The sequence below is a fragment of the Rana temporaria genome, chromosome 5, assembly GCF_905171775.1.
Source record: "Rana temporaria chromosome 5, aRanTem1.1, whole genome shotgun sequence".
Taxonomy (NCBI): Eukaryota; Metazoa; Chordata; class Amphibia; order Anura; family Ranidae; genus Rana; species Rana temporaria.
This window is the reverse complement of record NC_053493.1, coordinates 419,753,374-419,767,548: the sequence shown is the minus strand read 5'-3', so window position 1 is coordinate 419,767,548 and position 14,175 is coordinate 419,753,374. Positions and strand designations below refer to the sequence as shown.

General features: G+C 50.0%; 1 protein-coding gene across 1 annotated transcript in view; it reads right to left on the bottom strand.

Moving 5' to 3' along the window:
- The window catches only part of MYL3 (myosin light chain 3), a 68,012-nt gene that overhangs the window by 39,462 nt on the left and 14,375 nt on the right, over positions 1-14,175 (bottom strand). The window contains exon 2 of the mRNA XM_040355214.1: positions 2,904-2,931. Within this exon, the coding sequence (XP_040211148.1) occupies positions 2,904-2,931 (28 nt within the window). The remainder of the gene's footprint in view (positions 1-2,903; positions 2,932-14,175) is intronic.

Below are 14,175 nucleotides of genomic sequence, written 5' to 3'. Positions count from 1 at the left end.
ATTCCCTTAGAGATATGTTGAGCGCTTATTTATTCAGGGTAACATCATTTAATCCTTGGCATATGCAGGAATACTGAGCACTGTGCTACTCGAAGAAAAAGCTCATCATTTTTACATTTAAATATAAGTAGTAGAAACATTTTTTTTTTTTTTTTTTTAGAATTTGTGTTGCTTTTGTAAAGGTTTTGATTTCACAAATTAATTTTATTTTCAGATTTTGACAATCATTTTTGGAATAAGGAGGAGGACAATGATTACACCAATCATCCATAACATTCTGACCACTGACAGGCAAAGTGAATAACATTGATTATCTCATTACAATGGCATCTGAAAGTGGGTGAGATAAATTAAAGCAGCACGTGAACATGTTGTCCCTGAAGTTGAAAGTGGAAAACAATGGTCAAGTGTAAAGGGATATGAGGGACTTTGACAAGGACTAAATTGTAATGACTAAACAACTGGGTCAGAGCAACTCCAAAACGAAAGCTCTTGTAGGATGTTCCCAGTCTGCAGTGGTCAGGACCAACCAAAAGGGGTCCAAGGAAGTAAAACCATAGACAGGGCAGCCAAGGCTCATTGATGGAGGCGGGGAGGGAAGGCTCATTGATGGAGGTCGGGAGGAAAGGCTCATTGATGGAGGTGGGGAGGGAAGGCTCATTGTTGGAGGTGGGGAGGGAAAGGCTCATTGATGGAGGTGGGGAGGGAAGACTCATTGATGGAGGTGGGGAGGGAAGGCTCATTGATGGAGGTGGGGAGGGAAGGCTCATTGATGGAGGTGGGGAGGGAAGACTCATTGATGGAGGTGGGGAGGGAAGGCTCATTGATGGAGGTGGGGAGGGAAGGCTCATTGATGGAGGTGGGGGAGGGAAGGCTCGTTGATGGAGGTGGGGGAGGGAAGGCTCATTGATGGAGGTGGGGAGGGAAGGCTCATTGATAGAGGTGGGGAGGGAAGGCTCATTGATGGAGGTGGGGAGGGAAGGCTCATTGATGGAAGTGGGGAGGAAAGGCTCATTGATGGTGGTGGGGAGGGAAGGCTAATTCATGAAGGAGGGGAGGGAAGGCTCATTGATGGAGGTCGGGAGGGAAGGCTCATTGATGGAGGTGGGGAGGGAAGGCTCATTGATGGAGGTGGGGAGAGAAGGCTCATTGATGGAGGTGGGGAAGGAAGGCTCATTGATGGAAGTGGGGAGGAAGGCTCATTGATGGAGGCGGGGAAGGAAGGCTCATTGATGGAGGTGGGGAGGGAAGGCTCAGTGATGGAGATGGGGAGGGAAGGCTCATTGATGGAAGTGGGGAGGGAAGGCTCATTGATGGAGGTGGGGGAGGGAAGACTCCTTAATGGAGGCGGGGATGGAAAGCTTATTGATGGAGGTGGGGAGGGAAGGCTCATTGATGGAGGTGGGGAGGGAAGGCTCATTGATGGAGGTGGGGAGGGAAGGCTCATTGATGGAGGTGGGGAGGGAAGTCTCATTGATGGAGGTGGGGAGGGAAGGCTCATTGATGGAGGTGGGGGAGGGAAGGCTCATTGATGGAGGTGGGGAGGGAAGGCTCATTGATGGAGGTGGGGAGGGAAGGCTCATTGATGGAGGCGGGGAGGGAAGGCTCATTGATGGAGGTGGGGGAGGGAAGGCTCATTGATGGAGGTGGGGAGGGAAGGCTCCTTGATGGAGGTGGGGGAGGGAAGGCTCATTGATGGAGGTGGGGAGGGAAGGCTCATTGATGGAGGTGGGGAGGGGAGGCTCATTGATGGAGGCGGGGAGGGAAGGCTCATTGATGGAGGTGGGGGAGGGAAGGCTCATTGATGGAGGCGGGGAGGGAAGGCTTATTAATGAAGGTGAGGAGGGAAGGCTCATTGATGGAAAGTTGCAGACCAGTCAGGGTGCCTATGCTGACCCGTGTCCACAGCCAAAAGTGCCTACAATGGGCACGTGAACACCAGAACTGGACTATGGAGCAATGGAAGAAGGTGGCCTGGTCTGATGAATTGTGTTTCCTTTTTCATCATGTGATTGGCCAGGTGAGTGTGCATCACTTACCCGGGGAAGAGAAGGCACCAGCATACAGTATAGGAAGAAGGCAAGCTGGTGGACGCAGTGTGATGCTTTGTCTAGTGGAGTCCATGCCATGATGGATAAGGTCTGTGTTGATGGCAAAAAGGGGACCCACTCAATATCAGGTGGGTGGTCATAATGTCATGGCTGATCGGTGCATTTTTTCTTCCCACTGAACTCTGACATCAACATAGGGGGATTTCTTTGCCCTACTGACCACGGACACTAATGTTGGGGAATTTCTTCCTCCTATTGACCACGGACACCAATGAGGGGCATTTCCTCTTCCTACTGACACCGATGAGGGGCATTTCCTCTTCCTACTGACACCAATGAGGGGCATTTCCTCTTCCTACTGACACCAATGAGGGGCATTTCCTCTTCCTACTGACACCAATGAGGGGCATTTCCTCTTCCTACTGACACCAATGAGGGGCATTTCCTCTTCCTACTGACACCAATGAGGGGCATTTCCTCTTCCTACTGACACCAATGAGGGGCATTTCCTTTTCCTACTGACACCAATGAGGGGCTTTTCCTCTTCCTACTGACACCAATGAGGGGCATTTCCTCTTCCTACTGACACCAATGAGGGGCTTTTCCTCTTCCTACTGACACCAATGAGGGGCATTTCCTCTTCCTACTAACACCAATGAGGGGCATTTCCTCTTCCTACTGACACCAATGAGGGGCATTTCCTCTTCCTACTAACACCAATGAGGGGCATTTCCTCTTCCTACTGACACCAATGTCATTGCTTTTTAATGACACTTTTGAAGGGGTCCTTAGGGTGGGTTATAAAAAGAATATAAATAAGTAAAACATTCTGGTAATTTTGTTGCCTCTTACCTTCTATCTGGTCTGCTGTGAATTCAATCTGAAAAAAAAAGATGAAAGAAAAATTCTGTAAGTGACCATTTTATAGTCCTGGAATTAATTCCTCACGTATATGCGGTAAAATTACTATTTACATTCACGTGTGCGTCCCACATGTAAGTTTGCATTCCCATGTATGTGGGGGGAGGGGGGGGGGGGCATTTTAATATTTTTTTACACATTTTTTTTCTTTTCTATTTAACTATTGCAATCACAAGCATGCTAACAAGTCAGCCCCCTATGTGATAGCATTGGGCGAGTGACAGGTTCTCTTTATGGAGACATCTGAGGTCTATTGGACTACCAATGTCTCCCCTGCACTCCAAAGCAGTTAATCAAGCACAGATTGCGATCGATTAGCTGCATCCACGACTACAGTAGCCAAGGAATGCCAACTGTGAACCCGGAGGTGACGTAATACACGGCCCTTCCGGGTTCATTCATTGCAGAGATTGGGGAATGGATGTTCTTTCTTTTCTTCCCCCATCCTGCAGTCCTGGGAACTGGTAGTACTGTAAAGGCTCCTTTACACTTGCTTCGACTTTAACACCGGTTCAACATGCTTTTTTGATGCGTTTTTGATGCTTTGGTGATGCTTTTTTAAAACCTTTAATGAAGTTTGGTAAATGCCCTGAGTGTGTGTGTTGATTTTCAGCTCATTAGTACCCCTGTTCAGCATATCCCCAGCTTATTGGTACCCTCATTCAGCAGATCTCCTGCTCAGTGGTAACCCGCAGCTCTGCTTGTCCCCCACTCAGTAGTAACCCCCCAGCTCTGCTGATTCCCTACTCAGTAGTAACCCCCCCAGCTCTGCTGATTCCCTACTCAGTGATAACCCCCAGCTCTGCTGATGCCCCGCTCAGTGGCAATACAGAGTTCTGCTGAACCCCCCCCCCCCCCCCCCGCTCAGTAGTAATCCCCAGCTCTGCTAATCCCCATGCTCAGTAGTAATCCCCAGTTCTGCTAATCCCCATTCTCAGTAGCAATCCCCAGCTCTGCTAATCCCCATGCTCAGTAGTAATCCACAGCTCTGCTTTGGCCCCGCTCAGTGGTAACCCTCAGTTCTGCTGATCCCCTGCTTAGTAGTAATTTCCAGGTCTGTTGATCTCCTACTCAGTAGTAACCCCCAGTTATGCTGATCCCCCCTCCTCAGTAGTAACCCCCAGCTCTGCTGATTGCCCACTCAGTAGTAATCCCCAGCTATGCTGATCCCCTGCTCAGTAGTAATCCACAGCTCTGTTGTGGCCCTGCTTAGTGGTAACCCCCAGGTTTGCTGATCCCCTGCTTAGTAGTAACCCCCAGCTCTGTTGACCTCCCACTCAGTAGTAACCCCCAACTCTGCTGAACTCCCACTCAGTAGTAACCCCCAGCTTTGCTAATGCCCAGCTTAATAGTAACCCCCAGCTCTGCTAATGCCCTGCTCAGTGGTAACCCACAGTTCTGCTGATTCCCCACTGAGTAGTAATCCCCAGCTATGTTGATCCCCCACTTTGTAGTAGCCCCCAGCTCTGCTAATCCCCCGCTCAGTAGTAGCTTCCAGTTCTGCTGATCCCCTGCTCAGTAGTAACCCTTGCTGGTTTTCTGATCCTCCTCTCTCTCTGTTCCCCACTTACCTCCCACTATATTGCTCCCATGCTGCTCACTCAGTCCCCCAACTCAGCTGATCCTTTGCCACCCAGTCCTCTCTTTCCAGTCCCCGCTCACCTCCTGATATAGTGTTCCCTTATTGTATACCACGTGCGTCATCTGCTAGTTGCCCCGCTCGCCTTCCTGTTGCTCTAAGATGTGCTGTCTGCACCAGACACTCCTAGCTAGGACCTCATGGACACCACCCACCATCCTGGGACAGATCATCATAGGCCCCTGCGGGAATATTTGAAACCCATCTTTCAGATAACCTTCACAAAAATAAGCTGTCCTGCTGTATTCATCTGTCATCATACTCCCTCTTGCTCCATCAATGTACCATTATAACCCCCTGTCCTCCTCCATTCATTTGCCATTATACCCCCTGCTCCTTTTCCTCAATTCATTTGCATTATACCCCCTTGTCCCCCCCATTCATTTGCATTATACCCCCTCCTCCATTCACCTTCCCCCCCCTTCTCCTCTAGTTACCTCCCACATAACCCCCCAGTCACCTTTCCCCTTCCCCGTGTTCTCCCTCTTCCCCTTGACTCCTGCATGCTTGTCTCCACACTCCCCCTCCGGGCCCCGTCCTCCCTTCCTATACATCCCTTTTCACGGTCAGCATGGCTCCTACGTGCTCCTCCGGAGCCTCCACCGGGAACCAGGGGGCGATAGGCAGGGCCGTCTTAATAGCACCATGGGCCCCTGGGTAAAGTAATGCTCTGGGGCCCCTACAATGATGACAGTGCAGGTAAACAGATATCAAGTAGGTAGGAGGCAGATTGCCCCCCCTGTGTATCTATCACTCTCAGTGCCATCATGGGGCCCCCAATTTTGGGGCAGCGTGGGCTCAAGGACCAGCTGCTTTGGGGATAGTGCAGGGGCCCCCCATGCAGCTGGGGCCCCTGGGCAGTACCCAGGTGTGCCCTCTCATTAAGACAGCCCTGGCGATAGGTAACCCAAGACGAGGGAAAAGCAAATCCGCAGAAGCCAGGAAGTTGATAGTGAGATTCCCTCCCCCAGTCGGTAGTGTCTCCTCAGCTACTACGCCCCGGTCACCCTCTTCTTCCCGCCCTAAATCTACCAAAATCCGGGGACCGGTTCATCTTGTCTCCCAGCCTCCGCCAACCTGGCACAGCTCACAGAGCGGCAAAAAAAACAGCTGGCCCCTCCTCCTCCCCTCTCCCCCCAGACACAGGCCTCCGACTCGGGACCGCCCCCCCCTACACAGCTCACCTAGGGACGGGCATGTGTGCGTGAGGTGTGTGTGCTCAGTCAGTACTCCTCACACTGTGCAGGGAGAGGGAATACCATTTTCTTCACTGTGATGGGAGAGAGGACATGGTGTGGTTAGTCACTGGGACTCGGGAGGGAAGAGGAGAGCGCCCACTTCATATGGTGCCCATGGCACTTGCCATATCTGCCATACTCTGGATACACCTCCGCAACCAGCTTTCACTGCACCCTGGTTGGGCGCAGGGCGCAGTGCACTGCAGGGTATATGGCGGGGCGAACACCCTGGGCTGGGAAACAGACAGTTTCCATCATCGGCTCATCGGGTGGCTGTGTCAGTTTCATTCCGGGACACTGTATTGTCCCGGAATGAAGGTGCCCGTGACCCGGGACAGACCTGCAAAATGTGGGACTGTCCCGGGCAATCCGGGACACGTAGTCACCCTAGGTGCCACCAACAACTCCTGTCTCCATCCTCCACCCTCTGCGGTGCCACCAACACCCTCTGCCTCTAATCATCCCCTGCCTCCAATCACCCCCTGCCTTCATTGCCCCCTGCCTCCATCCCCCTCTGTGGTGCCACCGCAGCCACCATCACCCCCTGCCTCCAATCTCTATGCGCAGTTCCAAGCCAAACCGATCTCGGCTATTTTTACTGGCACATTCCCGCACCCTAATTGAGGAGCAGTATACCAGTTCAGGTTTTATTGTTCCAATGAAGGTGCAATTTCCCTTTTGACCCCCCATCTCCTTTTCTTGGGTGCCCAGAGGCCCGCGTATTATTACCTTACTATACTTTCACAGCTCATATCTGCCAAAAAAAAAAAAGCATAATAAAAGCGATCCCAAAAAATAACAAACACTCAAATTTGGATCGAAATCCCTTCTCCGGCATTCTTGAGGGACTTGCTGGAATTTACGGCTTGACCCTGAATTTTTTATTTCATTTTTTAACAAGCTTGTTTCCCACAAAGGCAAGGGGTGTAGGTCTGAATTTTCAGTGCCCGTGGAACAATCCTGCCGACCTCAGATGCTGGGAGCGTGGCCAGGTGTTCCGGAGGAGATGTTCTACGTTCCTAACAAGGCCTCTAAAAAATTTACATGTAACAGAAGGAACGTCATTACGCCGCGGTGACCCAGGATAGCAGATTCCCTCAAAATGAATCACTACGGAGCAGACGTATTATGTTTGAGACCGCGGAGGAATACACGACCACATCCTACTCATTCTCCCGTTGTGAAGAAAAGATATGAAAGTTCCCAATTAGGAAGAAAATGAAAAAAAATTTTCCATATGGGCGGTAAACGTAGACTTTTGTATGTTTTATAGAGAAAATGTTTGCGCCGCGCTACGCTCCATTTTAACGGGGTAACCGCAAACTTATACGCTTCGTGCAAGGAGAAGAGAGGAGGAGACGGCTTCCAAACCTCAAACATGAGCGGTCTTCACTCACCGGATCCAAGAATGTGAAGGGAGAAGGACAACGGGGCATGGAGCTTGCAACGGCGGTAACATTGGATGAAAAACAACACGTCCATCCAGTTCCACCGAAGTCCCAAGTGTCTTCTCCAAAGTTTTACCGTTTCGATACACTGGGGGTTGATTTACTAAAACTGGAGAGTGGAAAATCGGGCTGCCATTTTTTTGTTTGTCAAAGATTAACTGAACAAGTTGAAGTTTGAAGCTGATTAGCTGCCATGCACAGCTGCAGAGGCGATCCTAGGGTTATAGGCGCCTGGGTGCAGAAATATTTCCGGCGCTCCCACATGGACGTTGTCATTTTACTTACTCCTCCCCTTTACATCTCATTATACATCTCATCTGTTGATGGAGTAGGTGCAGGAATGGGCAGGGAGTGTGCATCCTATGCAATCTATCATGCCATAAAACATCTAGAGCAGGGGCAGCCCAGAGCACGTGTAAAGGGATGCTGGGGATGCCATCCCCCAGCACACAGCACACTGAACACTGTGACTCACCTCGATTCTCTCTCTGTGCAGCCTATGATAGAGATGGGAGTGGGAGACAGTGCGGGATCCAAGACTCTCAGTGTTAGGAATTCATTCCTGCACATCAGCACTCATCAGCCACTGAAAACTAGAACTCTCATGTCAGGAAGAGGAGCGGCCCCTCCCCCGAGCACTGCCAGGCTGGACGGGCTGCCCTATGCTCACACATCAGTTCTGGACGGACACACACCTATGCTCAGAACACTAGTTCTGGACGGACACAAACAACGAGAGAAGAAGGAGGGAGGGGAGAACTCTGGCACTTCGGCACCCCCACCTCTGCAGGCGCCTGGGTGCAATGCACCCTGTGCACCCTGCCTAGGATCGGCCCTGCACAGCTGCACCAGTTTTAGTAAATAAACCCCAATGTAAATCCAACACGGTGTACCCTATTGTGAGGCATTCTTCAACTCCTATTTAGATTTCATCAAATTAAAGGGGAGCTCCACCCAAAAGGGAAAGCTACACTTGTACGCAACTGATGTCACATTTGGATTTTTTTTGGGGGGGGGGTGTACCTGGTTTTGACAGGTACCGACTCCCACTTTCGGGTAAGATCTCTGAGCATTTCTGCCTCCCCAACCCCCCCCCCTCTCTGCCTTCTAGGACACATACAGGTCTCAGAGGATGGCGGGACCATTCAGAAAGCGCAGGAGCAGTAGGAAACTGGCTGTGAACCCAAACATACAGTCAATGGGCTAGATTCAAGTAGCTGCGCCCCTTCTTACGGCGGTGGAGCGTATAGTATTTATGCTATGCCGCCCAAACTTACAGGAGCAAGTGCAGTATTCACAAAGCACTTGCTCCGTAAGTTGCGTCAGCGTAGCGTAAATGGGGCCGGCGTAAGCGCGCGTAATTCAAATGTGGAAGGGGGGGCGTGTTTTATGCTAATATGTGATGACCTGACATGATTGACGTGTTTTACGAACGGCGCATGCGCCGTCCGTGTACATATCCCAGTGTGCATTGCTTCAAATGACGTCGCAAGGACGTCATTGGTTTCGACGTGAACGTAAATTATGTCCAGCCCTATTCGCGAACGACTTACGCAAACGACTCAAAAAATTCAAATTTCGAAGCGGAAACGACGTCCATACTTAACATTGGCTGCGCCACCTAATAGCAGGAGCAACGTTACGCCGAAAAAGCCTTACGCAAACAACGTAAAAAACGTTGGTGAATCGGCGTAACTAGGTAATTTGCATACTCTATGCCGAAAACGACGGGAGCGCCACCTAGCGGCCAGCGTGAGAATGTACCCTAAGATACGACGGCGTAAGAGACTAATGCCAGTCGTATCTTAGGCTAATGTCGGCGTATCTTGCTTTCTGAATACAGAAAGGAGATACGCCGGCGCAGCTTTGAATTTAGGCGGCGTATCTTATGAATACGCCGGCGTAAATCGTTGCTGAATCTAGCCCAATGTCATTAAAGAGGAGTTCCACCTAAAAATGGAACTTCCTCTTAACCCACTCCTCGCCCCCTTACATGCCACATTTGGCATGTAATTTTTTGGGGGGGGGAGTGGGGGCTTCAGGAGAAGGGGACTTCCTGTCCCACTTCCTCCTTCCGCCGAGGGGCTGGAAAGGCGATTAGCTTAATCGCCTTTTCACAGCCCCTCCCTGTAGGCGAGCGCCTGTCCAATCGGACGGCGCCGCTCGCGCATGCGCAGTGCCGCTCGGCATTGCGCAGTGGGTGCCCGGCCGTGAAGCCGAAAGCTGTCACTGCCGGGTGCCCACACTAGAAATGAAGACACCGGCCGGCGAGGGGGGGCGAGGAGCGGAGCCCCGGCCGGCGCGTCGCTGGAGCCGTGGAGCAGGTAAGTGTCAGTTTATTAAAAGCCAGCAGCTACACTTTTTGTAGCTGCTGACTTTTAATAAACTTAAAAAATGGGTGGAAAACCCCTTTAAGAACCATCTTCAGTATAAAGAAGAACAAAGAGTCCTGAAAGTGATGGTTTGGCCCCCACAGAGCCCCAATCTCACATCATGGAGTCTGTCTAGGATTCCATGAAGAGACAGAAGGATTTGAGGCATCCACAGAAGTTCTTGCACAGGGGCCCTTTATGGTTTCTTGCACAGGGGCCCTGAAGGCTCTAGTTACACCTCTGGACGAATCAATAGGTTAAAATAAAGGAAAAAGAATAATAAAAAAGAAACGAATGCAGTGACCACATCGAAGGATTTCTAACTTAGAATGTATTACATTTTTTGGCTTCAAATCATGTGAAGCGTATCTCCATGCAATCTCAAAGTGACACACTGAATATAAATGAATAGAATTAAGCAAGCGAGCCACAATATTCCCGGCAAAATAAAAAATAAAAAGTTACACCAGAATTTTACAATAAGAGAATTTTGTTCTGATGTGAAAATATATCTGACTTGGGCAGAAAGGCAATAATGAATTATGAAATTTATCACAGAGTTCCATTAATCTCGGGTAGAAATGATGATTTGTGTTCCATTTTTTTTTTGTTGCTCTTTTTTTTATCTTTGCCTGACTTCCGACTTCCAGAAGCAATGAGGATTTTCCGCTCCAGAGAATAACAAAGGGGTGATGGATCGAAATGCGTGGGACTTTGTTACCTGCCGCTAGACGAAAAGGGCCATACATTAGACTGCGAATCTAACATTCATCGACACATGGCGTGCTTCGAAGTTGTTATTTTCCTGCTTGAAGCTCGGCAACGGAATTAACCACTTGAGGGCCGCCGCACGACAATATACGTCGACAAAATGGCACGGCTGGGCACAAGGGCGTACATGTACGTCCCCTTTAAGAGCCCAGCCGTGGGTCGCGCAGCACGCCGGCGTGGGTTGAGGCCGCCGCCGGCGCGCTCGCGACCCGGTGCTTTTCTCAGTGACCGTCCCCGCGGGAACAGCGGACCCAAACGCCACCGGTGTCCCCAGGGCCGGATTTGCTCTTCCTGCCGCCCCAAGGCCAGTTTCCGCAATGCACCCCCCTCCCAGCCAACCGAACTACCCCCCCCCCCCCCCCCCCCCAAATCAACGGAGAATGGCAACCGGATGGCAGGGGCGGCACGGTTAGTTCAAATATTTATTTTTCTTTTTTTTTTTACTTTTTTATCACTTTTTTTATTTATTTGTAGCTTGTCGCTTACTTTTTTTTTTATTTTTGTATAATTTTCATATTATTTTTCTTATTCTTTACTTTTTAATTACTTTTTTTATTTCATTAATTTAATTATTATTTCTTATTTATTTTATTTTTTTATAAATTTTTTCACTTTTTTGCTATCATAAAGGAGAAAACAATTCCCTGTGTGATAGCAATTGGAGGTGACAGGTTCTCTTTATTGACCCTGTCACCTCCAAAACAGGAGTCATAGCGCTGTGCTTGAACTCCTGTCACAGCTGAGATGGGAAGAGTACAGCTCTCCCCTCTCACTGTGTACATCGGCAGCAGGGACAGGAGACAGACTCGGTGGCCGGGGGGAGGACGGAGTCCCGAAGACAGAGCCAGCAGAGAGAGGTATGTGGGGTGGGGGGGAGAGGGGAGGACGGACGGGAGCACATATTTTACAAGTGATTTTGGCAACATCGCCGCAATCACTTGTTAACGAGCGAGCGGATTCCCCCATAACTTACCGCCCTTAATTGTATGTTACGGGCGTCGGGGGAATCCATGCCACTGCCGCCCCTTGGCGCCCTGCCGCCCCAAGGCCTGGCCTCAGAGGCCTTGTGGGAAATCCGGGCCTGGGTGTCCCGCGATCAGGTCGCAGAGAAGAAGAATGGGGAGAGGAAAGTGTAAACAAACCTCTCCCCGTGCTTCCTAGTGTGGCCGTCACTGATCGTCTGTTCCCTGTGCTAGGGAACGACGATCAGTGATGTCACACGCACAGCCACGCCCCCCCTCCCACAGTAAGAATACTCCCTTAGGGCACACTTAACCCATACAGCGCCCCCTCCTGGTTAACCTTTTCACTGCCAGCGTCATTTTTACAGTAACCAGTGCATTTTTATAGCACTGATCGCTGTAAAAATGACAATGGTCCCAAAATAGTGTCAAAAGTGTCCGATGTGTCCGCCATAATGTCGCAGTCACGAAAAAAAAAATCGCTGATCGCCGCCATTACTAGTAACAAAAAAAAAATAGTTAATAAAAATGCCATAAAACTATCCCCTATTTTGTAAACGCTCTAACTTTTGCGCAAACCAATTAATAAACGCTTATTGCGATTGTTTTTTAACCAAAAATATGTAGAAGAATACGCATCGGCCTAAATTGAGAAAAAAATATGTTTTTGTTTATATCGATTAGTCCCCCAGCCACAGACACCCACAACCACCAGCCATGGTTGAGGAGATGAGGCCCTTGTTCCCATCAACATTGGGAAAAAGGTTCTTTGAGGTGGGGGGGCAGAGAACACATGCGGCCTGGTATGGTTCAGGAGGGGGAGGTTGCTCACTCGTACCCCCCTTTCCTGAACTGCCGGGCTGCAGCATGTTCTATATGGGCTACAGATGCGCCACTTTACAGGAAAATTAAGGGGACCCCCCATTACATTTGCATTGATTCATGTCCCCCAGGGCAGAACCCGGACCCCCACACCCCTTTAATGGTCAGACAGCACCCTCTCTGATCCATTGGACAACCTTGCCTTGTGCCTTGACTTCTGCTTAAATTAAACCCTTGTTCCTCCCATGAACTTCCTGATTTAAGCCATGTCTGTTTGCTAGATTAATGTGCTCTCTCCAGCCAGTATCTCACTTTTGTCTTTTCTGCTGCTATCTATATCTTTAGTATCACTCATTACTGACCCTTTGGCTTGTACCTCGAATATGGATTGGGTCCCTCGAATATGCTTCAGCTTGATCCTAACCTGCAACTACTTGTCACTGACCTTTGGCTTGTTTTCTGACTACGCTTCTGTTTGATCCTTACCTGTTATATCCTCTGCTGGACCCCGGCTTGCTCACCTTCTGCTGGGGCGATACTGAGGCCTGTACTAACACACAGCAAAACCCATCTCCACCATCAGGAGCTCTGGTGAATACTGGTTAGTACTTAGACTTCGCACCTTAGGCGAGCCTGTGTTATTTGCCAGGGTGACCTGCTTGTATCCAAAGCCTGCTGGTCGGTGGGAGTCCATCTACAGCTATAGCTACTGGTCTTTGAGCCTGACCCCTAACCTTGAAAGCTACTTACATAGTGCAGAGTTCATCTTCCATATGTCTTACTGTCAGGTCACCTGTGGCCAGGGGACAAGTGCACCCCGTTGGGGGTCAGGGATGCACCACAGGGTAGTGAACCCTATAGCCAACTGCTGCGATCAGAGAGGAAGCAAACCCAAGATCACCCAGGGCGCGGAGTCTAAGACCCAGCTTTGTGTTTACCAGAGCCTCTAATGGTGAGGATGGCCTTCGCCGCAGCTGGATCCAGGTCGCGACCCCTGGGATCCCCTAGGTCACGCTCCGCAGAGAGAGAGAAAGGAAGCAGCAGGCAGGACAAACGGTAGTGATGGGTAAGCCGAGGTCAGGGCAACAGGCAGACTAGGGAAACCGAGGGACAGGCAAAAGGTCAGGGGCACAGGCAAACAGGAGAAGTCAGGGATGAGCCAAAAACGGTACACAGGAAGATAATCGTAGCACACTGCAGACAGGAACTTGAGCAAACAACACTGTTGAACAGCACTGCAGGCCTATAGTGCAATAGTTATTATAGACTTCCTGGGATGACCTGGGTGGGGCCATACAGGAAGAAGAGGAAATAAGAAGGTGACCAGAACAGAGTCAGGCCTCTAATGGACAGATGGAAACAGGTAAGCTGCCAGACTATTGCATATCCATGACACTTGCTTTTGTTGCTGTATTAAGCTGAAAGCCCCCATCCTGCACTCAGTGGGAGCCACTCAGGAGATCAGAACCGTTGGGAGACAAGCTGCCAGATTTCAGTATTTACAAGTGATCAGTGGCGGCCCGTCCATAGGGGGCGCCCGGGCGCCGCCCCCCCTCCCCAAGTCAGTTAAAAAATTATAATAATAAAAAAAAAAAAAAAAAAAAAAAAAAAAAATTTTTTTTTTTAAACATGTCCCTTTAAAAAAAAAATGCAAAGAAAGGTCCTTATGTGCACTGTGTCGGGCGCCGGGTGCAGTTCAGTACGAGTAGCGCCACGTCTGTGCAATCACAAGATTGCAGACGAGGCGCTACATTGGCAGAAAAAAAATGCATTTGTGGCGGAGCCGATCGCGCCACTTGCTTCCGGCGAATTGAACTATATTGTGGCCGGGCGCGTGCACTGTACCCAGTATATTGCTGTGCATAGTGCCGACATCAGGAAGTGACGTCGGCACTCTGCATCTCAGAGGGACGCATCCCCGTCAGCCACACATCCCCGTGAGCAAGAAATC